Below are 23,203 nucleotides of genomic sequence, written 5' to 3'. Positions count from 1 at the left end.
TGTCCAAAGTTAACGTATAGTTATAGGGATAGTTAACACAAAAGTAAAAATGTGCCGTTAATTTACTCACCCTCAGTCCACCCAAGATGTACCTGACTTTTCTCATCAGTAAAACAGTGAAATAGCTGAAACTCTACATGGTAATTGGTAATTCGTAAAATGCAGATTGACTTTGAAGAATCAAATCAAGGAACACAAAATTATTACTCATGAGCCCTGACAATAAATTGAGGTCTTACGAAGTGAAACGATCAATCCATACAAGAAAGTGAACATTATAGAGGGTTTGCACTTACATCACAATTTGGTCAGTTACCCGGATGCATGGCCATATTGGAGATATTTGGATGAAAACAACAGTGTGGATTGCATGTACTACTGAATTTATGCCATAATGCTAATTTATGCTATCTAAACCATGAAAACAAGGATGTTAGCTGCTAAATCATACCGAGAAGGACATAGTAAGCAGGAAAGAGCACAATATTTTGGCAAACTAAAGGTGGTAAAGATACGTACAAGCAGTTTTAATTACGATATTAACCTATATTTCACCTACCTGACTGGAAATGAAAAGAACAAACTGGAATGTTGTCAGATTATTTCTTTGGAAATCCCTGTTCAGTTTGGCCAACCACAAATGCCTTTTGTTGCACAGACAGTTTTTTGCAGTTTTCTTTGATTGGTTCTAACTTTTGTCAGTCTCTAGTACTCCAAATGTTTTTCCTGGTCCGACCGATTAGTACAGTCCAAAACATGACAATAACTGACCATTTTCCGCAGCAATAATCAGATAAATTTGCGAGTTTCGTTCGGTTTAGTGGCATTGTTCACATTCAGTGCCACCAATATGTACTGAAAACCCTAAATACCATTATTTTCCACGAGTTCAACTGATTCATCAGATTGTTTACGACGTAGTCGTGTAATACACAATCAAAGCACCAAATAATAATATGAAATGCAACGTTTTACATGTCTAAAGCATAAAAAGTGAATAAATTAGTTTGAATCAACCTCACGCATGCGCATATGACCGGCTCATCGAGTCGAATCTGTTTCCTCAGTTTAGTGACCGTTGGAGAAACTTCATCCCTGAATGGGTTGGCAAAAACAGCATCATAGGATAACATACAGCGGTATTTTCACTCATTTCAAGTCGGAGTGACTGTCAGACATCCGAAAGTGAGTTTTGATTGATTAAATTGTTAATCTGTGCTGCTCGAGTCGCGCCCGAGTGAAAAAACAGCATACACTGTAAAATTTGTTGAGTCAACTTAAAATAATTTGTAACCTGGCTGCCTTAAAATTTTAAGTTCAGTCAACTCAAAAAAAGTTTATTCAACTTGAAATGTTAAATTATACTAAGTTACAACTTAGATATTTGAGTTGAATCAACTTAAAATTTTAAGGCAGCTGGGTTACTTACCCATCTGTTAAGTTTAGCAAACACAAATATTTAAGTTGTTACTTAGTACTACTTAACATTTCAAGTTGACTAAACTTATTTTAGTTGTCTGAACTTAAAATTTTAAGGCAGCAGGGTAACAAATTATTTTAAGATGACTCAACAAATTGTGCTTTTTATTTTTTACAGTGTATGCTGGTTAGGTAGGTTTTGATGCTGGTTTAAGCTGGTCCTTTGCTGGTTTTTGCTGGTCATGTTGCTGGTCAAGGACCAGCATAAACCAGCAAAGGACCAGCTTAAACCAGCATCAAAACTTACCTAACCAGCATTCCAGCATCAAAACATACCTACCAGCATATGTTGGTTTTTTCACCAGGGAGCCCAATTTGGCGAACTGATTCATCCAGTTCACTAAAAAGATTCGGTTAAAAAGAATGATTCGCTTTTGAACCGGACATCACGCGGGCCGTTTGTGAATGCTGCAAACATAATTTTGCTTCAGAAATATCCTCGATATATTTTTAGGAGCCACTGGTATTAATATGCTTTTTTGACTCTCAAATTGACCGAAGTAGTGTAGGATGTTTTAATAAATCACCAAAGCTCACAGTTTCAGCTTAAAATCTTCTTGCTCTACTGAAGACTAAGTCAACTACATCTCGAATGGCCTGAGGGTGAGAACATAACTGCAAATTTTCATTTTTGGTAAACTGTGCCATTATTCAGAGCAGGTTTAGACAGAGCAGCAGCAGAGTTAGTAATAAGCTGAAAAGGTTAGAGGAAGAGGAAAGTTACAACCATTCCAATACTCCTACAAACACAGGTAATTCTCTCTTCAAAAACAGGCTCTGAAGAAGCAAAACCGTGTTTGCCGAGCACTGAACATGGAAGGAAAATCTGCTGAATTAAGGACAAATCTGGAAGGAAAGACATGAAGACGCAGAGGACATAGGAAAGTACAGATGTCATGACATTTATTCAAGGCATGCTACAATTAAAGTTGATTAGGAAAAACGTCAGCAGGGTGGGTAATAAGAATAATAACTCTAATAATGAGTATGCATAATAATAAGCCATTCATAAACAGAAAAAGAAACGCTTTCTACAAAAAATACAAATAAAATCTCCACTCAATCATGCACTGCAAAAATTAGAAAATATGTTTCTTTAATAGTTTATCTTCTATTTGCATTTATTACATCAAACTCATAAACTGGATACGCTCATGTCTCTCCCCAATTCCCACAAGTCACATAAACGGCTTTACAAATGAAAGCTGGTACTGGTATGATATCAAAATACAGAAGACAAATTGTGTTTTTATGTTAATTTCCATAAATATAAAAACCAGTTCATATTGGTGTGTTTGTGTCTTGTTCCCCGAAACCATTTTTTGGCCAGGTTAAAAAAAAAAAAAAAAAAAGAAAAACAATAAAATAAAATAACAAGGGATCACATATATACAGCATTTGTTTCCTTTTGGTAGTGAAACATTCATAAAAACTATAAATTAGGTATTTCGTTGCGTGTCAAAGCATCCTGAGATCAACTCAGGCACTTCTGTATGTGCGCTGTGCTTGAGCGACACCTCAGTTAGCTAATTTAGTCTAGCCCCTCCCTTTAATGCAAATTATACAGTTCAATTAGCATAATTATAGCCCATAAATTTAGTCGTGAGAAGAAAATAGAAAGCATTATGGCTGAGATTAAAAGTTTAAATCGTAAGGGTCAATTGCATCGTAATAAAGCTAAAAAAAATGTTTCAGTCTGAACGGTGCTGCATCAGTTCCAATTCAATCAAGTCCTTTGGTTTGTCATTATGGTCTCGTACGTTTTAGAGTAAAGCTTTTCAATGGAAACGATGACGATATCAGCAAAAAGTGTAACCGCTTATCCGTTTTACAGATCGTGGCGTCTTTCCAGAGCAGTCCATGAAATACTGAAAGCGTAAGGCGGATCGAATGAATCCATAAGGGCCCGGTAACACATTCAGAATCGCAAATGAATTTCGTTTGGGGGGGATATGGCTTGACCTTTCTGAGGGAAACGAACAGAACAGAACAGACTGCGGGACACGTGAGAAACAGACTCGTAACATGATCGAGAGTGGAAAATACGAAGAAGTTTGTTGGTTTCTGATATACAGCCAGGAAATAAGTTACAAATAAGCTAGATGAAAGGCACATAAACTTTGGTCCTGCATTATTTGTGACTTTTTCAGTAAAAAACCTGGAAAAAACCATACACGTGTGTAACTGTTCGAGTGAGCGCGGATATCGATGAGAAAATGACTTACAACACAGCGGAACGTTGTTGCCTGAGTCAAGACGTGGTTGGAACATGTTTCGCTTTGAGAAACAAAAACAAATGACTTCTTGTGACTTCTGTGACACGTTTATGGAGTCTGGCTTTTCTCCTGTTGATAAATAAAAAGCATCGCAGCCCGGAAGCAGGTCGACGCTCTGCTTGCGCGGCCGCGCGTATTTCGCCTTCCGAACGCTTCTGACGGACCTGACCTCTAGCGATCGCTCCCGTTCCCGTTCGCACACATGGGTGGACGTTACAGACCCAGAACTGCTGTTGTGAAGAGGCAGAGTGACAGACAACAATCTTGAACCAGTTTTCACACTCGTAATAAAGAAAATCAACAAACCCCAAATAAAAGAACAAAAAGTATCACAACAGAGCAAGAACGAAACAGGCCAAAACCCCTAAAATGAATCAATTATAAGATACAGTAAATAAGATACAACTCCAAAACACACAGGCGGAGGTCTCAGACATCAGCATCACTCCATAGCAAAATGCAAGGCAGACCTGAACACTCAGAGCGAATGCTGTGGGCTTCTGGGTCTCTGTGCGCTCGTTCTGAGGCAAATTTAGACAGATCATATGTATTAGGAGTTTCATAACCAGATTAGAATGACAGAACAGAGATGATATCAAGCAGATCACACAGTATGCACACAGTCCACGCTGGCAGATATCGATTTCTGAGTGGTCCTTCCTGTGAAAAACTCGCCGGCATCACATTATGCTTTGTGGGAGGGTTGCCAGATTGTTGCTATATGGTTGCTAAGATGTTCGGAGTGGGTTTAATGCATTGCTTTGCGGTTGCTAGGGTGCTCTGGTGGTTGCTAGGTGGATACTTACTGGCCCAAAGTAAAAAGAGCCCACCTCCAAGTCTCTAGATTAGTGGTCGACCGATTTTGACGGCCGATATATAAATCTGATATATCACGCTTTTTCATTTAAGATAGTAAAAACTCATGCACACATAAGAAATCCTGAAATTAAATTTACATAAAATGTACTGAATGTTATCATTTTTAAATTAATAAATAAAAAATATGTAACTTAATAAAAATAAATCTGTAGGTTAGTAAAATGTACTACATATTCAAAGACTTTGTTTAAATTAAACTGTCGACGGTAGATGAAAAACTATTATTGCGTTTGATTTTCTGTTACTAATAATAGAAAAGCAATCGCTATAACACTTTTTCGTATAGTTTTTTTTATAATAAACGAATGAAGATGGAGAGCGGGAGCTGTGTGCGTTTAAGCGCTGACATTCTCAGCAGTGTCAAAATAAAAGTCCCCCGCGCCATCAAAATAAAATGTGAGAAAAAAACATACCAGCCAATATATCGGTCAACCACTATTCTAGATAAGACTTGGATGGCTCATTTAATGTAAGTTACTGGGATTTTTTGCCCATTTTAGCAAAGTATGATCACTTAGAAAAGAACAAAAACTTCATAGATGTGCTCATAACAGCTCATAAATTCATACTATTTAATCAGAACAATACGCAAACTTACAGCATCCTCTGTCTCTGAGAGTGAAATATGTATATCAGAGATCGAGGAACATTTTTTCGGGCTAGAAAGGCTTTATGTAACAATGGTACGCGGGTCTAGCATACATATGTACACACACACACACACATCAGTGAGGGAGAATAGAGACCCACAGCATGCTCTGAACATCGTGGAGTTCACCGTTCATTTTTCTAGTAAGAGCATTCACAGCACCATACATCATAACTTACATCTCATATCATATTAAGACCACATGGTACTGAGTCCCCACAAAATGCACATCTATAAGAGCTACACAACAAAAAAATAAAATAAAAATCAAGATCAAAATAAATCAACCCTCTCACCAATCCCACAAAATAGTACATAAGATATTTTAGGTAAAATTTCTAAAACCTATTTGATTATGAACACATAATAAGGCACGTAATAAGAAATTAGGTAAATACACAGTAAATATGATTTTTTTTTCACCATGATTTCTTGAATGATTATAGTGGTACAAAAACCCGATGAGGTTTCAAATTTGATTTTTTTTTTCTCTTCCATAAAAAAGAACAAATTACCAAAAATAAGTAACTTTTTTTTTTTCTCAAAAAATCTTGACAATCCTTAAGATATATAGACCTGAATAGTTTTGCTTTAAGACTGTAAACTTCAACAAAATTCAATTTCTTTTGAGAAGTGAAAGCGAGGTTTCGAATCGCTTTAGGTGAAATCAGTCAAAGACAAAAAAAAAGTCACTGTCCCTTGCCTTGCATGAACATGAAGTTGTTGATTTATTTCAAAAGTGTGATTCAGACGGACACTGGTAGAGGATACAGCGCACAGGCACAGAAGCTGCTCCCTTTAGATGCTACTCAACGGGTCTACGAAGACCCTCCTTGGAATGTTAAGGCCAGATTTTCACTAAATGAGACAGCGCCTGACTTGTACGCACAAGGGAGTTATCATGTATCCTAAAACTGGTAATAATACACCTACATATACAGAGAATCAGCTTCTGTATGTGCGCACCATTGCCATATCCCAGCACCTAGTGAGCTGTCTACATAGACAGCAATTTAAGGCATCACAGGCACGCTCCCGGCACAAAGGCTGTTCCAGCCTGCTAAGATATCTAATTTTGGCCAAAATCTAAGGCAGCACTGTATTTATTGTTTGTGGATAAGGCAATCCCAGAATGCATTGTGAAGCTCATTCAAAATGGTCGGCGAATCAAGGCAAATGTTGATTATGAATATACCTAAAATTCATTGAATATTATTTTCCAGAGTTTGACATTAAGCTAATGTTACGATACCTGAAGTGTAGGAATACATAGCACAAGCAAATACTGAGCACGTATTTATGTGTATATGTGTATGTTTATATAGTAAATAAAGCCAAAGTTCCAAATCCATTTGTCCTGTTGTCGGAAGTAGCGCAAATGCATGGAGTACTTCAGAAGTTGAACGGGGCATCAGTTTACTCTTGGGTCGCATTGTGCTGCATCCAACATATACAGTAATGGGTTCTTGCATTTTTTTTTTATTTTGTACTGCATTATTAGCTTAGCAACATGCTAACTTCAAACTATAACCGTAAAGAATACATATTACAAGCTCAATATTGGCATGTGCCATGTATTTCTACAATTGGACTTAGTTAGCTTAGCAACATGCTAACATCTAATTGAACTAAAATCAATCAAGTCCTCCAGTTCCAGGCTTCAAATGCTGCTCGAAACCGGTAATGTATCAATTTTTGAATGGAATCAATGGAGGAGATTCTAGTCTTGGAGCAAGACATATTTGAAGCTTGCTGCCAAAAATTGACAGGATTTTGATGGGCTCCGTCAATGATTATTAACTGTTGCAAGCATTTCCATCATGTCAAGGTCTTTGCGTGATTGGCTTATAACAGGGCTGCCCAATCTTAGTCCTGGATGGCCAGTGTCCTACAGAGTTTAGCTCCAACCCCAATTAGACACACCTGCAGGACCGAGTTTGGGCAGCCCTGGCTTACAAGATTCATCTAAGTAAGGGGTGTCCAAACTCAGTTCTTGAGAGCTGTTGTTCAGTTTAGCCGAGTTTAGCTCCAACTTGCCTGAATACACCTGCCTAGAAATGTTTAGGTTCATGTATGTCTAATTGGGATTGGAGCTAAACTCTGTAGGACACCAGCCCTCCAAGACCGAGTTTTGGCAGCCCCGGCTTACAAGATTAATCTCTAAGTCAGGGGTGTCCAAACTCGTTTTTTTAGAGCTGTTGTCTTGCCGAGTTTAGCTCCAACTTGCCTCAATACACCTGCCTAGAAGTTTCTAGGTTGCCTAGTAAGACCTTGATTAGCTGGTTCAGACATGTTTAATTAGGATTGAAGCTAAACTCTGAAGGACAGTGGCCCTCCAGGACCAAGTTTCGTGGCCCTCCAGGACTTCGATTTACTCTTGAAGAATACCTCTGGCCTGGACTCTACTGGAGACGAGTTTTTTGTGCACTCCTGAGCTATTAGTCAGTTCGGATCAGTCACTTATTGGCTTTCATGGCAATTAGGATGCTGCCTTAGAAGGCAGCTGCCTAGGCAGCAGCTCACTAGGTTTTGGGAACTGGGTGGCATCTCCATGTCATTCAGTATCACTCTTTCCATTAATATTTGGTTTGGTCAGATGCAGAGGCATTGAGTGTGGGACTGCAAGGCAAAAGAGAGTGCCACCCTCTTTTTTTGCTGTGACTCAATGGGCTTCATCTATGGTTTCTACAGAGCCCACGGCTGCAAACTCTCACACCTGTGGACAGAGCCGAGGAGTGAAAGAACAGAGTAAAGAGCACAGAACCTTCTGCCCCTCTGTGGAAAGATGGAAAACAAGAAGAACGAAAGGAAAAGACTCAACTAAGAGCAAGAAGGGGAACAGAATGGAGGAAATCATCAATTTCCCATCGAGATCACGGGCTATACCATTCACATTGAAAATTTCACTTAGGAGGAGGCGTAGCCTCCTATCAGGCTGGGCGTTGCTGATTGGAGCGTTCCAGTAAGGTTGACAGCTGGCCGTAAGTTTTCCGGAATGATCGTGCATGTTTGAAAATGGTCGTCCCGGTTCAGAGGAACCCGATCGACTGGACAACGACAACGCGTGCAATGCACGCAGATGTTCTCTGACAGCATTGCAGGTGCAGAGAGCCCAAGAAAGGCCGGTCTGTCCGATATAAAATTTTCATAACACAAGAAAAAAACAAATCACGCCATTCACTATCTATTCACAGATGCTTACCATCTGGCTATACATCTTTGCACAGTAAACAGATATGAGGATGCCAAACATTCCCCACGGTGCCTGTCTTCAATTTGAATCAATCAAAGTGCCGAGAAACAAAAGGTTTGTAAGCTGAAACAGCTGCGACTTGTAAATGCACTCATTCTTGAATCCATAGCACTCTTATTTTAATGCTACTCTGAAGAGAAAGGACAAGCCCACTGGTCGAGGCCGTCGCTACAGATTTTTTTTCCAGCAGCACCTTGATGATGACGTCAGCGACATTCAAACGGTGACCGTGCATTCAACACATCCCACGGGAGACGGGGTGCTCCGTTGAAACAGCCAATGAGAATGTAGGTGTTGTTTGTCGGGGGGAGGCACAGAAGAGACTCCGTCCTCACTTAGGTCTGGGGTAACAAGGCCATTGGGCTACAGGAGTGTCAGTCTCCAATGTAATCGGCAAGTGTGCGGTGAAGAAACTTCCTCAGCATTTTGAGAATGTTCACCTTGTGTTAGTTTGCGTTTCACATCAACAAACTCCTCGCCAATCGACTAAAGAGGGAGTCCTACTTCCTCCACACGGAGGTTCCCGGAAACGTCACATTGTCATGGATATCCCATGTGTCTCCAGCCCTGGTTTCGTGAGAGTAAATCAAACTCACTCTCAGACTGTCTAAAGGTTCTGCAGTAGTCTCTTATTTGCTTTTTTTCTTGTTTTTTTTTTTTTTTTCCTGAAAATCTCTAAAACTACCCCATGAATATCTGTAATGTTTTTTTTTTTTTAAGAGTTTGTCAGTCAGTCTTATTCTTTGAACGAAAGAGTCAGACTGCTGAAGGTAGAAGGGCTGGGGGAGGATGGGGAAAGGGTGTTTTTGTAGTGAAGGGGGTGCTAGATGGTGGATTTGGAGAAGGACACTCGCAGATGGTGGTTTTCTCCCAGGTCGTGGTTGTGGAGGTCGATAAGAGCCTGGATGGCTTCTTCCACCGAACCCAGCTGGATCAGCGCCATCTTGCGGTCCTTCCTATAAATCATATATGGATAGTGAACATCAGACACTGAGTGATCATGAAATAATTCAAAATTGGCCAACTCTAGGACCAGTTGGCCTAATGCCAAGGGGTCCAATATTAAGAAAACTTTTGAAGTTTAAAGATCTAGTTTAAAACACATGTGACAAGTTATTTGTGTTGGTTTCAAATGGTTATTCATACCATGTTTAATAAAAGTTTAAATGTAAAGGGATAGTTCACCCAAAAATGAAAACTACCCCAGGATTTACCAACCCTCAAGCCATCCTAGATGTATATAACCTTTATCTTTCAGACAAATACAATCGGAGTTATATTAAAAAAATATGCAAATCTCGAGAGAACCAAGTTTTGTTTATAGCAAAGGAAAACCAGTCTCCTCTTGGCTTATATTGAAATCCTCCAACATTTTTCTTTAGAAATCCTCACTTCTACTTCTAATTCATGACCAGTGTTTTGTTTGCTCTGCGCTTTTGCATTCGCCACTTCTCACCGAAGCTTACGCTATGCCTACATCCTATGTCATCCGCTGGAACGCCACTCTCTCATGAAGGCGTGTACAACAGTTAGCAGAAGCTAGAGATTACGGTTTATGAAGTTTTAAATATGGATATTTTTCTCACACAATTCCATCGATTCACTTCAGCAGGCCTTTATTTCCCATCCAGAGCTGTGTGGAGTACATTTTATGATGGATTGACGCACTTTATTAGATTTCAAATTCTCAACAGCCATTCACTGTCATTATAAAGCTTAGAAGAGCCAGGACTTTTTTTAATATAACTCCAATTGTATTCGTCTGAAAGAAGAAATTCATATACATCTAGGATGGGTAGAGGGTGAGTAAATCATAGGGTAATTTTCATTTTTGGGTGAACTATCCCTGTAACACAGCAGTAAAATTAAAACTTGAAAATCACTGCTCTTTATTTTAGCGGATCACATAGACGATGTTTATAACATTCCATTTATGTGTTTTCACAAAACAACTCTTCTTTATCGGCCATGTTGTCATGAAGAAAAGTACAAGCAGACTCTGCCCCCATGTGAACAAATAGATACTAAAATCAGATAAATGTAGGCTGAGAACCAAAACAAATGTGAAGAAAACTTACTGGAAAAACTTGAAGGCTTTCACTGTGTATCCAGAACTGGCAAACAGCTCTTTCAGAAAATCATCCGTAGTGGAGGGACTGGGGGAGGAAAGAAACAAAAACACAGTGTTCATAAAGGACAAAAAAAATAGCACCTTATCTGATGCCAACAATAATGTAAGACTTCTAGTGGAGTCAAACAACTGCTAATATGATAATATGCATGGGGTGATATGAATGAAATGTTTTACATATTGCAATGCAATGACTGTTTTTGAAGCATAAAATTTAATAAAATTTAATTTAATATAAACAATATAAAAAAGCAAATCATTCTAAGTTTCAACTCCCTGCTTTAATTATTATCATAATAAAAAACTTGAGATTTGCACATTATTAAAAATGCTTATTTTGGGTTGTTTTTTGTTCCAATTTTTTGTAACATGCTGTACTGAGCATGTGGTGCCCGATGTGTGGGTGTGTGCCAGTCACTCACGGGATATTTGAGAGGTGCAGGGTGGCGGAGGGAGGGAAGATGTTCTGGAAGTTCTTGGAGCCGGGCTTTTTGAAGCGGTGCAACGGGCTCCCACTGAAGTCTTTGGTCAGGCCCTGGTCCTCCTGACCCTCCCTGGGGAGCTGCACCGTCTGGTGCTTTGAGATGGTCACACGGATCACCTTACCATACAGACGCTGACCGTTCAAATGGCTCATCGCTTTACAAACAAACCAAAAGATAATGTGTTACAGATAAGCTTTAACCCTGAGACTCATCATATTACACTTACACTGAACAAATCTTTTTCTTACATTTGAACAACAAAAACTGACATTTTTGACACTGCATAATAATATACAGTAGTTGTCACTTGTATGTTACTTCTGAGCACTTAACCCCATTTTGTACACACTTATGGCTTCAGTCATAAAACAAGCAGAGAGTGAAGTTCTGAGTAAATAATTTCGCAAAACGATTCTTTAATAAACGACTGTATAAAATGTTAATGAAACCATTCTTAGGCAAATTTGTGTGAATCAATAAAACCATTCATGCATAAATTTCAGTTTAAATCATACATAAAACCATTCTTAAAGCAAATTCATGTGAATAATTCACAAAACCTTTTTTAAGTAAATTTGTGTAAATCGTTTGCAAATTGATTCATACATAATTCACTGTATAAAATGTTAATAAAACTATTCTTATGTTCATCCCTTTGTAAATCAGTAACAAAACTGTTCTTACATACATTTCTGTGTACTGTACATTGTTCGCAAAACCATTCTTACATTAAAGGAGAAGTCCACTTCCAGGACAACAATTTACAGATAATTTACTCACCCCCTTGTAATCCAAGATGTTCATGTTTTTCTTTCTTTAGTCATAAAGAAATTATGTTTTTTGATGAAAACATTTTTGCATTTTTCTCCATATAATGGACTGATATGGTGCCGTGATTTTGAACTTCCAAAATGCAGTTTAAATGCGGTTCAAATGATCCCAAATGTGGCTGTAAACAATCCCAGCCGGCGGAAGAAGGGTCTTATCTAGCAGAACGATCTGTCATTTTCATTTAAAACAATACAATTTAAATACTTTTTAATGTCAAATGTTCATCTTGTCTTGCTCTCCCTGAACTCTGTGTATTCTGACTCAAGACAGTTAGGGTCTTGAGTCTTAACTCCAATCATATTTTCTCCCTCATCTTCAAAAATCATTTCAAAATCATCCTACATCGCTACAAGTGAACATGCAAAGAAGATCAAACACCCTTAACAAAAAAGGTAAAAGAGTGATATAAGATGATTTTGAAGTTGAGGGAGAACATGACATGGGAGTTTTTCGACATACCCTAACTGTCATGAACCGGAACAAAAACAGTCCAAGCAGAGATGAGACAAGATCAGTGTTTGACATTAAAAAGTATATAAATTGTATTATTTTTATTAAAATAATTTATTATCGTTTTGCTAGATAAGACCCTTCTTCCTCAGCTTGGATCGTTTACAACCGCATTTGTGATCGTTTGAAGCCGCATTTAAACTGCATTTTGGAAGTTCAAACTCGGGGCACCAGATCAGTCCATTATATGGAGAAAAATACAGAAATGTTTTCATCAAAAAACACAATTTCTTTATGACTGAAGACAGAAAGACATGAACATTGTGGATGACAAGGGGGTGAGTAAATTATTTGTAAACTGTTCTGGAAGAGGACTTCTCCTTTAATGTGTATGTGTAAATCATTAGCAGAACCATTCCTCCATGAATTTAGGTGAAAATTGTGCATAAAATCATTATGCAAATTCTTTGTAATAGTTTCGCAAAAAACGTTTTAATGTTATTTTTTTGTAAATCAGTCACAAATTTATTTACACATAAATTACTGTATAAAACATTGATAAAATTATTTTTTTTTGTAAATCAATAGCAAAACTATTTTTGCTTAAATTTCTGTTTAAATCAATAGCAGAAACTATCATACATTTAGGTGAAAATCATGCATAAAATCACTCTTATGTCAATTTCTTTTAATAACCTCACAAAACTTTTTAAGTTATTTTGTGTAAATCATTTGCAAATTGATTCATACACAAATTACTGTATAAAACATTGATTAAAAAACCATTTATCGCAAAACCATTCTTATATTAATTTATGTGTTTAAATTAATAGCAGAAACATTCTTCCATAAATGTAGGTGTAAATCGTACATAAAACCATTCTTATGTAAATTTCTTTTAATATTTTTGCAAAACTTTTTAATGTAATTTTGTGTAAATCATTCACAAATTGATTCATACACAAATTACTGTAAAAAAAAAACCTGTTAATAATAAAAATGTTAATTTCTTTGTAAATCAACAAAACTATTTATGCATAAACTTTTGTCTGTATGTTCATTTATGTTTAAATCAATGGCAAAACCATTTTTTGTCAATTTCTGTATAATGCGCTTGCAAAAGATTTATGTATATATGAGTAAATCATTTGCAAAAATTATTCTTTCATAAATTACTGTATAAAAGTTTATAAAATCCTTAAGAAAGAGAGTAAAACCGTTTTGAAAATTTCTGAGCACTGTACATTGTTCGCAACAGTTTCATACATTTCTATGTAAATCATTCACAAACACATTCCAACACAAAATTTATGTGTAAATAATTAGCAAAACCTAATGCAAATTGTAAATGTACAATTTGATAGGAAAATTTACACAAGAATGTTTTTACGAGTGATTTACACCAATTAATTCTGCTCAATTTTAACGAATGAGTTCACTGCACCCACTCCTAAAAAATGCATGCATTCACAACCATCCTGCACCTTTGCATAAGAAAAAAAAAAAAATCCATGTTTTTTTGTTTACAGCTATGAGAAGTCAAAACATCACTGTCAAGCATCGCAATCTGCAAACAATCAGTACTTCAGAGCATTCGCTTCTGCATTTAAATACAGTTAGCACAACCAAACCAATCCTTTCATAAATGAAATATTCCTTTTCATTTTTCCCTGCTCCATTTCATACCCTATTATTTAATTGCATCAGAATATTCCAGTGTAACTAAATTATGAGACATTTAATAGAAAAATGTCATTTTTGTAAATATTTAATCCATGGTACGGACTACATCCACCAGCCATACAAGCACACTGATTTGTAGCTTTAATACAGACACAGAATATGCCGCTAAAGACGACTGATCAAAGGATGAAGAGAATGTATCAAGATGAAAAGGATTTCAGTGTAATGCCTGACGTACCGAGCTGGGCTTGCGTGGCGTCTGCCATCTGTATTAAGGCATTCTCTTTCTTGTTGAACAGAATCTTGACTCTGTGAACATCTCCGTACACTCCTGCCGGGATAAAAGAGAAATTTCGATTTTTTGTGCTCAAACACACTGTGAACACAATTTACAGCAAATAATATGTTATCTGTGGATCTCAGTGTTTCATTATTGAAGGCAGAGGGCAACAGTAACTCCTCACATGCTCGGAGCGAGCACACGTTTTAAAGGATATCACTCACACTGAGGTGTGTCTCTGATGTTGACAGTTATTAAATTGTAGGGACAATAACAATGGTGCACACTGAGCGTGTGTACGGGAGAATTTTCGAACATTCATATGACACAACGCACAATCTGCAAATAATCTCCCAACTGTGTATTTGTAAGGAAATGGTCTCATCGCTCAGCCTCTATCCTCTACTGCCTTCATAAAAACCGCCGTCTGCACATCTAATCTAGAGAAGTAATAAATTCGTCCTTACCGAATAAAATGAAGAGCCCGTGTGGTGATATGCTCTGCAAGAGATGGGACATAATCAGAGAGATCACTCAGTACTAATATGTGCTAAAAAGTGCTGGAAAAAGATGAAGTGAGTAAGTGTAAAATGTATGAAGAAACATTAGTAGATGCGAGGATTTTCTGTGAAACATTTTGACACTGATCACTTCAATGTGAATGCTGGCCACTAACGCTGCAGAATTAAATAAAGAAAGTGTCTTGTGACATTAGTTGCTGAGACTGAATAAAGACGCATGAAAATAGGTTTGGATTAGCTCATATGACAAGACAAAAGACTGGAGGAAATCATTTTAAAGGCACTGATATTTAAGGCCAGTGAGTGTTTATACTCTGTGCATAGTCACTGTGTAATACTATAAGCTCTAGGAATGGCTCAGATTAGTAATAGACCAGCAGACCTATACACACACATACATTTTTAACAAAAAAGCATTTTATGTAACCACACACAACAGAAAAAAAACTGTATATACTGCACAGACAGATGATAGATAGACAGACAGACAGACAGACAGACAGACAGATAGATAGATAGATAGATAGACAGACAGAAATAGACACAGATAGATGATAGATAGACAGACAGACAGACAGATAATAGATAAACAGAGACAGACAGATAGATAGATGATAGATAGGTAGGTAGACAGACAGACAGAAAGACAGACAGATAGATGATAGATAGACAGACAGACAGACAGACAGACAGAAAGACAGACAGATAGATGATAGATAGACAGACAGACAGACAGACAGACAGAAAGACAGACAGATAGATGATAGATAGACAGACAGACAGATAGACCGACAGGCAGATAGACAGATAGATAGATAGACAGATGATAAATAGACAGACAGACAGATAGATAGATAAATAGATAGACAGGAGATGATAGACAGACAGATAGATGATAGACACAGACAGACAGATGATGGATAAACAGACAGACAGGCAGACAGAAAGACAGACAGACAGATAGATGATAGATAAACAGACAGATAGACAGACAGATAGATGATAGACAGACAGACAGATGATAGATAAACAGACAGACACAGATAGATGATAAATAGACAGACACAAAGACAGACAGATAGATAAATAATAAACAGACAGACAGAAAGACAGACAGATAGACAGATGATAGATAGACAGACAGACAGACATACAGATAGATAGATAGATAGATAGATAGATAGATAGATGGATAGACAGATAATAGATAGATAGACAGACAGACAGGCAGACAGAAAGACAGACAAATAGATGATAGATAGATAGATAGATAGACAGACAGACAGACAGACAGACAGACAGATAGATAGATAGATAGATAGATAGATAGATAGATAGATAGATAGACAGATAATAGATAGACAGACAGACAGGCAGACAGAAAGACAGACAAATAGATGATAGATAGATAGACAGACAGACAGACAGACAGATGATAAACAGACAGACACAGATAAATGATAGATAGACAGACAGACAGAAAGACGGACAGATAGATGATAGACAGACAGACAGACAGATAGATGATAGATAAACAGACAGACAGATAGACAGACAGACAGATAGACAGACAGACAGATAGATAGATAGATAATAGACAGACAGATAGATGACAGATAGACAGACAAATAGAAATTTGATAGATAGACAGACAGAGACGGATTTCCTGCAAATATCAATTTTATTCCATATAAATGACAGATTTGCAGTGGAAGGACTCATAAGAACATAAGAAGGCCTAGTCACTTATGTTGACATGAGTTGTGTCATGGGACAGTGGTGTTGAGGGTGGGGATGGAAACTCACGTCGGGGTTGAGGTTGGAGACGAGGAGCACAGAGTGGATAGCGGTGGGGGCCATGCCGTGGATGGTCATCCGTCCTGTCATTGCTGATGAAGGGATGGTGAGAGGTCCCAGAGCACCAGGCATCGTCTGCATAGACAGACCTGAGCGGAACGCAGCCCGGCGGGAAAAGGGCAGATGGGAAGGGGAAGACGGGAGAGGGTAATGTGAGAGACAGGAAGGGAACGTTCTAGAACAATCATCCATTTTCACAACCTGTTGCCGCTTTTTCAGATAAACAACATAAGGTCTTCTTGTAATAGCTTATTAAATCAATGTGTTCAGGCATGCTGGGTAAATTTAGTCCAAATGAGTATTGAATTGGATGGTTGGGTAGTAAGAGGTTTAAATAAAGCCAGCAGAGATCAGGGTCAGGAGTGTGAAAACAGAGCCAAGCCTGGGAGTGAAACAACATTCACAGCATGCTTAATATGTGAAGGACAAATTATTTTTTATTTAAGTGAAAAGTGTTCTTTTCACAGTACTAACAGTAGCACACATTAAAATGTTAAATCTTAAATAAATATTATGTGAATAATATTTAATGTTGCCTTTAAGAAAACCTTAATGAAGATAAGCCTAGTGGACTTTTAATATTATTATTTTATTTTTCCGGTTATGAAAAATCTAATTAAAAAGCAATGCAATACACTTAAATTAGATGTATTGATTGCATACATCAAAACAGTGTGCAAACGAATCGATAGTCAATTCCAAATGCAAAGCTTTCTGTCTGTTTTCAAATGTGACGTCAATACTTCTGTTTATGTTAGTCCCTCTTTACTTTGCTCATTTTGCTGGTGTCAATCTGCAGATGCGTCTTGCAAGTGGCTTGGGTGATGACACCGTAATACCTCCAATTATTCAGTCTGAAGACTGTCGTGAGCTGCACGACGCTGCCTCCATTACTGAGATGTGAGGTGAGAGTGTGATCGTCTGAAAGCTTACCTGCCTGAGGGAAACCGATAGCAGGGGCGAAACCAGCCGCCCCGGGGTATGGAGAGGAAATTATCCCAGGAGCCCCTGCACACACACACACATACACAATAAAATGAGCGCACAAGCACAGAACAGGATAATGATAGCAGTTTGTGTGTATTTACACTGACATAATGAGTTTTTCCAGGTTAAGGAAAAGTGTAATATTTATGATTCATAAAATGATACCTATTCTTGAGGTAAGATGCTAATTTCTGAATTAAAATTCATTTTGTTATTTCTTTGGAGGCGTCAAATTATACTGTACATGTCATGGTGATACAACTTTCCTGAAAACATAATGAAGATAAAAGCCTCATTACAATGATAAAAAGTAAACCTTATTATTAAGTAGTTTTACATAATCTTTAAGAATTTTTTCAGGGGGGAAATAAATAAAAAATGAACCAGTTTTGTTAAAATATATATCTGATGAATGAGTGACAGCCAGATCACTTTGTGTGACCAATCTTTTTATTGCAAATCAGTGTCTGTGAGTGATACTATCTGATTATTATTATTGTTATTATTATTATTATTATTATTATTATTAATTATTAATTAATTTATTTATTTATACTTGCAAATCAGTGTTGGAGTGATACTGACTATTATTATTGTTATTATTTTATTAATTAATTAATTTATTTATACTTGCAAATCTGTGTCTATGAATGATACTATCTGATTATTGTTATTGTTGTTGTTATTATTATTAACAATAATTTATTTATTTATACTTGCAAATCAGTGTCTGAGTGATACTATCTGATTATTTGATTATTATTATTATTGTCTGTTTTTATTGCAAATCTGTGTCTATGAGTGATACTATCTGATTATTATTATTATTATCATTATTATTATTATTTATACTTGCAAATCTGTGTCTATAAGTGATACTATCTGGTTATTTGATTATTATTATTATTATTGTTTGTTTTTATTTTTTTATTGTAAATTAGTGTCTATGAGTAACTATGACTATGATCTGATTAATTATTGTTATTATTATTATTGTTTATTTTTATTTGCAAATCAGTGTCTATGAATGATACTATTTGATTATGTAATTATTATTATTATCTATTTAACTGCAAATCAGTATCTATGAGTGATCCTATCTGATTATTAGTATTATTATTACTTTTAATTATTAGGTTCTCATAGATTTGCATAGCAATTTTTTTTCTGACATATATATTATTATAAAAATAATGTCCATTGATATTAACAGTTCCCTGCTATGAAATGCAAATTAAATTAAATATTAAAAAACAAAATACAATTTTGTATATTTTAATAATTTATGATATGGCTAGGTTAATGCATTTTGTCATGTGATGCAACTCCCCAAGTAATTATATTTTTAAAATAATAAATATATTCATAAAAATACATTTTTTTTTTTACCTTAAAATTACATTTAACCATTTTAAAATAATAATAATAATAGTGACAACAGTAATTTATTCAAGGTGCAAGGGCAATATACTTATATATAACTTTGTTATGACTACACCACATTTGATCTTAAAGAATGGAAAATATTTCAAAACCATACAAAACGCATGAACACAAAGAGTCCATTCAATAGACGCGTTTTAAACGTGATTTAAATAATTTTCTTTTTTTCTGCAGAATTATTCAGTTATCCACTTAATAAATCTGCTTTATTAAAAACAATATAAAATCACTAACCCTGCGAGCGCCTTAAATAAATGAGATTAACAGCAGAACAGCACAATCTATAAAAGGGGAGCACATACATCTGTTCTGCAATCCCTATATCATCGCAGTTTTATTATCATCCTATAATTTCGAGCTCACTATGGCTTGCTGAGACATGCACGTTCATGTAATTCACAATTTGCCCATGTAATATCTCGAATTCCCAGGAGGGACGGGCTTAAATGTGACTCCATTGTTTAAAATGGATTTATTCAGCCCATTGAGATGTAAACCAGCACAGAGCTGAGAACAAGCAGTGTACATACATTTCAAAACAGTCCTACTGACAACAATAAAACATTTTCATGAGGGGTGTTGCGGCAGAAGACCGACAAAATGGCAGCGGTCTAATAAAAGCTGCCATTTGAACACCTTTTATAGCTTTAGCGGGCGTCTGGAGACGTCATCGAGCGCCCCTGAGATTCCTGCCTGCACCCAGAAACAATACATCAGCTCTGATTTACAGACGCACACACAAGAATACACACCGGCCTTATCAGTATCCACACCGCCTCTCGCTCTAGACGGCGCGAGTGATTTACCGAGCCTGAGACAACAAGATGCGTGGATGGGCAGCCGCAGTTATCTGCCGCCCCCTCTGACAATCACACACACACAATAAATCTACTGTGCAAACGCTGTCCGGCCCACAGAACTTTGTGTGCATGTGCGATAAGGCTTGCCCTTTGATAGTGTGCATGCAACCGAACGATAGCTTTATAATAAAACATACAGATCGCCCAGGTAAGGAGGAAGTGAGGAAAATATCTGTTACACTGGTATTTCTAATGGAAAGGAAGTTTATTAGATAAACCGACAGAACAGGTTTGATTACAAAAACAAAATGTCAGTGTACACACAGACAAAAATGGTCCTAGCTATCAACAAAGTGTAGTGTAGATAGAGCTAAAAAAAAATTTAAATGAACATTTGCTGAAAATTAACTCACCCACAAGCTAAACAAGATTTAAATGAGTTTGGTTCTTCACGGGAACAGATTTGGAGAAATGTAGCATTACATCACTTGTTTACCAGTGAATGGGTGCCGTCAGAACGAATCCAAACAGCTGATAAAAACATCACAGTAATCTACAAGTAATCCACACAACTCCATTCCATCAATTAACATCCTGTGATGTTTAAAGCTGTGTATCTGTATGAAACAAATGTATCAAAAAGGCATTTTCACTTTAAACTGTCCTAAAATATAGGTCCATAATCCACAATAACACTTCCTCCAGTTCAAAGTTCACCCTTTTTGTTGTTCTCTCACATCAAAATCCACCCATATATTTGTTTAGAGCTGTTTTGGACTGTTTTTACTTGTAGACAGTGCTTGATCTGTGCATATTTCTCCCCTTATTCAGACAAGACTAATTTTTCACTGGAGAAATCAATATTATTAGCTGGAAGCAACAGTTTGTATCTTACAAACACGTAGCTTTTCAATTCACAAGACATTAACTGATTACTTGATGTTTTTATCAGCTGTTTGGACTCTCATTCTGACGGCACCCATTCACTAATGAGGATCCATTGGTGAGCAAGTGATGTAATGCTACATTTCTCCAAATCTGATAAAGAAACAAACTTCAAAGTGAGTATATTTTTCAGTACATTCCTATTTTAAACCAAAAGAATAATCCCTATAGAACTGTGGTGACAAGTCCATAATCAGAGTTAAATAGTTAATAATTTTTCAATTAAAAACTGCAAAACGTCTTATACCAAAGATCAAAATTTACATTTAAGCAGCACCCCAGAGTCTAGATGTCATTTACTATACTTTTTTATCTATAAGAAGATAAATTTGAGGGTCAAGAACTTCATCTGAGGTAGAAGGAAATGAGGAATAAAGCAGATGGTGTGTGTGTGTCTGTGTATCTGGGTACAAGTTGTCTCTTTTAACTAATTATGCTACCAGCTTCAACACACACGATACAACCACAAAACTTCCTCCCGCACTTCCACAATTGCTGCAACATCAAAATTTCATGCTGAAATGATTTTAAATATTACATTTGAATGCCTTCAGATGTCTTCAAACCATATTTTACCTATCAAATATTTTCATTTATGTCCAAATATTTATCACACGTCCTGGAAAAAACAGCGGTGTAGGGCGTTGGAGGAGAAAATTAGATATTTTTGGAGAGTTTTTTGACATACCCTAACTGTCTTGAACCGGAATACACCGAGTACACACAGAGTTAGACAAGACGAGCATTTCAGGTTAAAAAGTATATAAATTAAAATTTTTTTTAGAAAATGTTTGGTTCACTAGATAAGACCCTTCTTTCTCGACTGGGATCGTTTAGAGCCCTTTAAAGCTGCATTTAAACTACATTTTGGAAGTTCAAACTTGTGGGCACCATAGAAGTCCACTATATGGAGATAATTCTTGAAATGTTTTCCTCAAAAAACAATTTCTTTACGACTGAAAAAAGATGGACATGAACATCTTGGATGACAAGGAGGTGGGTAAATTATCTGTACATTTTTGTTCTGGAAGTGGACTAGAGTCCAAAATTCTCATCTGAAATTTTCACACATTAAAAAATAAATACAACCACACGTTGTGTCAATCACGTTTATACACTGCCTCCGAAACTTTCATCTGTCATAAAAAAAAAAAATAAAATAAAAAAAACAATTGCATTGAAAAAAATGTATATGAAAATTTCAGACTCAGTGTGCAAGGACCTTTAATCAAGTGGTTTTTGGTATAATGTGGAATGCTGTGATTTTTGGATGATGTGTGATGGTAATGACATATATTAGGGTGTAACGATACATGTATTCATACCGAACCGTTACGGTACAGGCATCTTGGTTCGGTGCATGAGGCCTCGCAATGAATACAGGCAATTCACCCTCAACCCAGAAGGGGGCAATGCAGTAATGCATCACTACTTGATAACTGCCTGCCGAAGAACAGCAAATGCTGTGAGTTACGCACTTGAAAATAAAGACCACTAGACAGTGACCATGTGCTGATTCTGAACGAGTCTCTCACTGACAAAGGAGTATAACGTTACTTTAAAGGCTTGTGCACTTAACTGTCTGCGAAAAGGAGCTTTGTGCTCTTGTATCCTACCCCTCTCATTCGGCACAAATCCAAATATTCCATAATATTTCCATATTTGTGATGCATCCAAATGCTAAACTGTGATTTATTATGTAAATTATAGACTTCGTACTACAATCGTGTTCTAATGGTGACACAGTGAAGCAGGCGCTGATGTTTAGTTCACTGTGTTTTATTTTGATAAAGTACCAACTGCGCCGTCAAGTTAGCAATGCTAGAAGCCTGGAACTGATATGTTTTGTGTTTGTGTGCACCGGCGTGATTACTTCAACTTTTCTCATACTAGCAAAAACAACTTAGGATGTTTGTCAAATAGGATGTCTGCCATTTGAGTTTCCTTTCCATCACAAAACTAAACTCAAACTCAGCAAATATAGGCTATGTTATGTGTCGCACAGTTTTTTTCTCTTGTCTATCAGGTAACTAAAATAAATATATTTCAAGTATTTATACATTATCAAGTATTTATACATGTATGTATACATGTACTGCAGATTTTATAGCCTATATATGACAATTTGATATAATATTTAGTATTTTCACATGTAGGTGGAAAAAATTGTAATTTGTACTATCAAAATCGTATCGAACCGTGACCCTCAAACCGAGGTACGTACCAAATCTGTGTACCATTACACCCCTAATAT

The 23,203-nt window shown here is 36.6% G+C and overlaps 1 protein-coding gene across 7 annotated transcripts in view; it reads right to left on the bottom strand.

Moving 5' to 3' along the window:
• Positions 1 to 4,408: 4,408 nt before the first annotated feature.
• Positions 4,409 to 23,203, bottom strand: part of ptbp3 (polypyrimidine tract binding protein 3) — an 82,593-nt gene continuing 63,798 nt past the window's right edge. For all 7 annotated transcript variants that reach the window (XM_051121913.1, XM_051121914.1, XM_051121918.1 and 4 more), the window contains 7 exons: positions 17,708 to 17,782; positions 16,724 to 16,863; positions 14,864 to 14,897; positions 14,355 to 14,447; positions 11,090 to 11,306; positions 10,615 to 10,692; positions 4,409 to 9,492 (listed from right to left, as the gene is read on the bottom strand). In XM_051121913.1, coding sequence (XP_050977870.1) covers positions 9,360 to 9,492; positions 10,615 to 10,692; positions 11,090 to 11,306; positions 14,355 to 14,447; positions 14,864 to 14,897; positions 16,724 to 16,863; positions 17,708 to 17,782 — 770 coding nt within the window. In that variant the 3' untranslated portion in view covers positions 4,409 to 9,359. The remainder of the gene's footprint in view (positions 9,493 to 10,614; positions 10,693 to 11,089; positions 11,307 to 14,354; positions 14,448 to 14,863; positions 14,898 to 16,723; positions 16,864 to 17,707; positions 17,783 to 23,203) is intronic.

The sequence above is a fragment of the Labeo rohita genome, chromosome 10 (genome assembly GCF_022985175.1).
Source record: "Labeo rohita strain BAU-BD-2019 chromosome 10, IGBB_LRoh.1.0, whole genome shotgun sequence".
In the NCBI taxonomy this organism is placed as follows: domain Eukaryota; kingdom Metazoa; phylum Chordata; class Actinopteri; order Cypriniformes; family Cyprinidae; genus Labeo; species Labeo rohita.
Note: the sequence above shows the minus strand (reverse complement) of the source record. Positions and strands in the feature narration are given on the sequence as shown.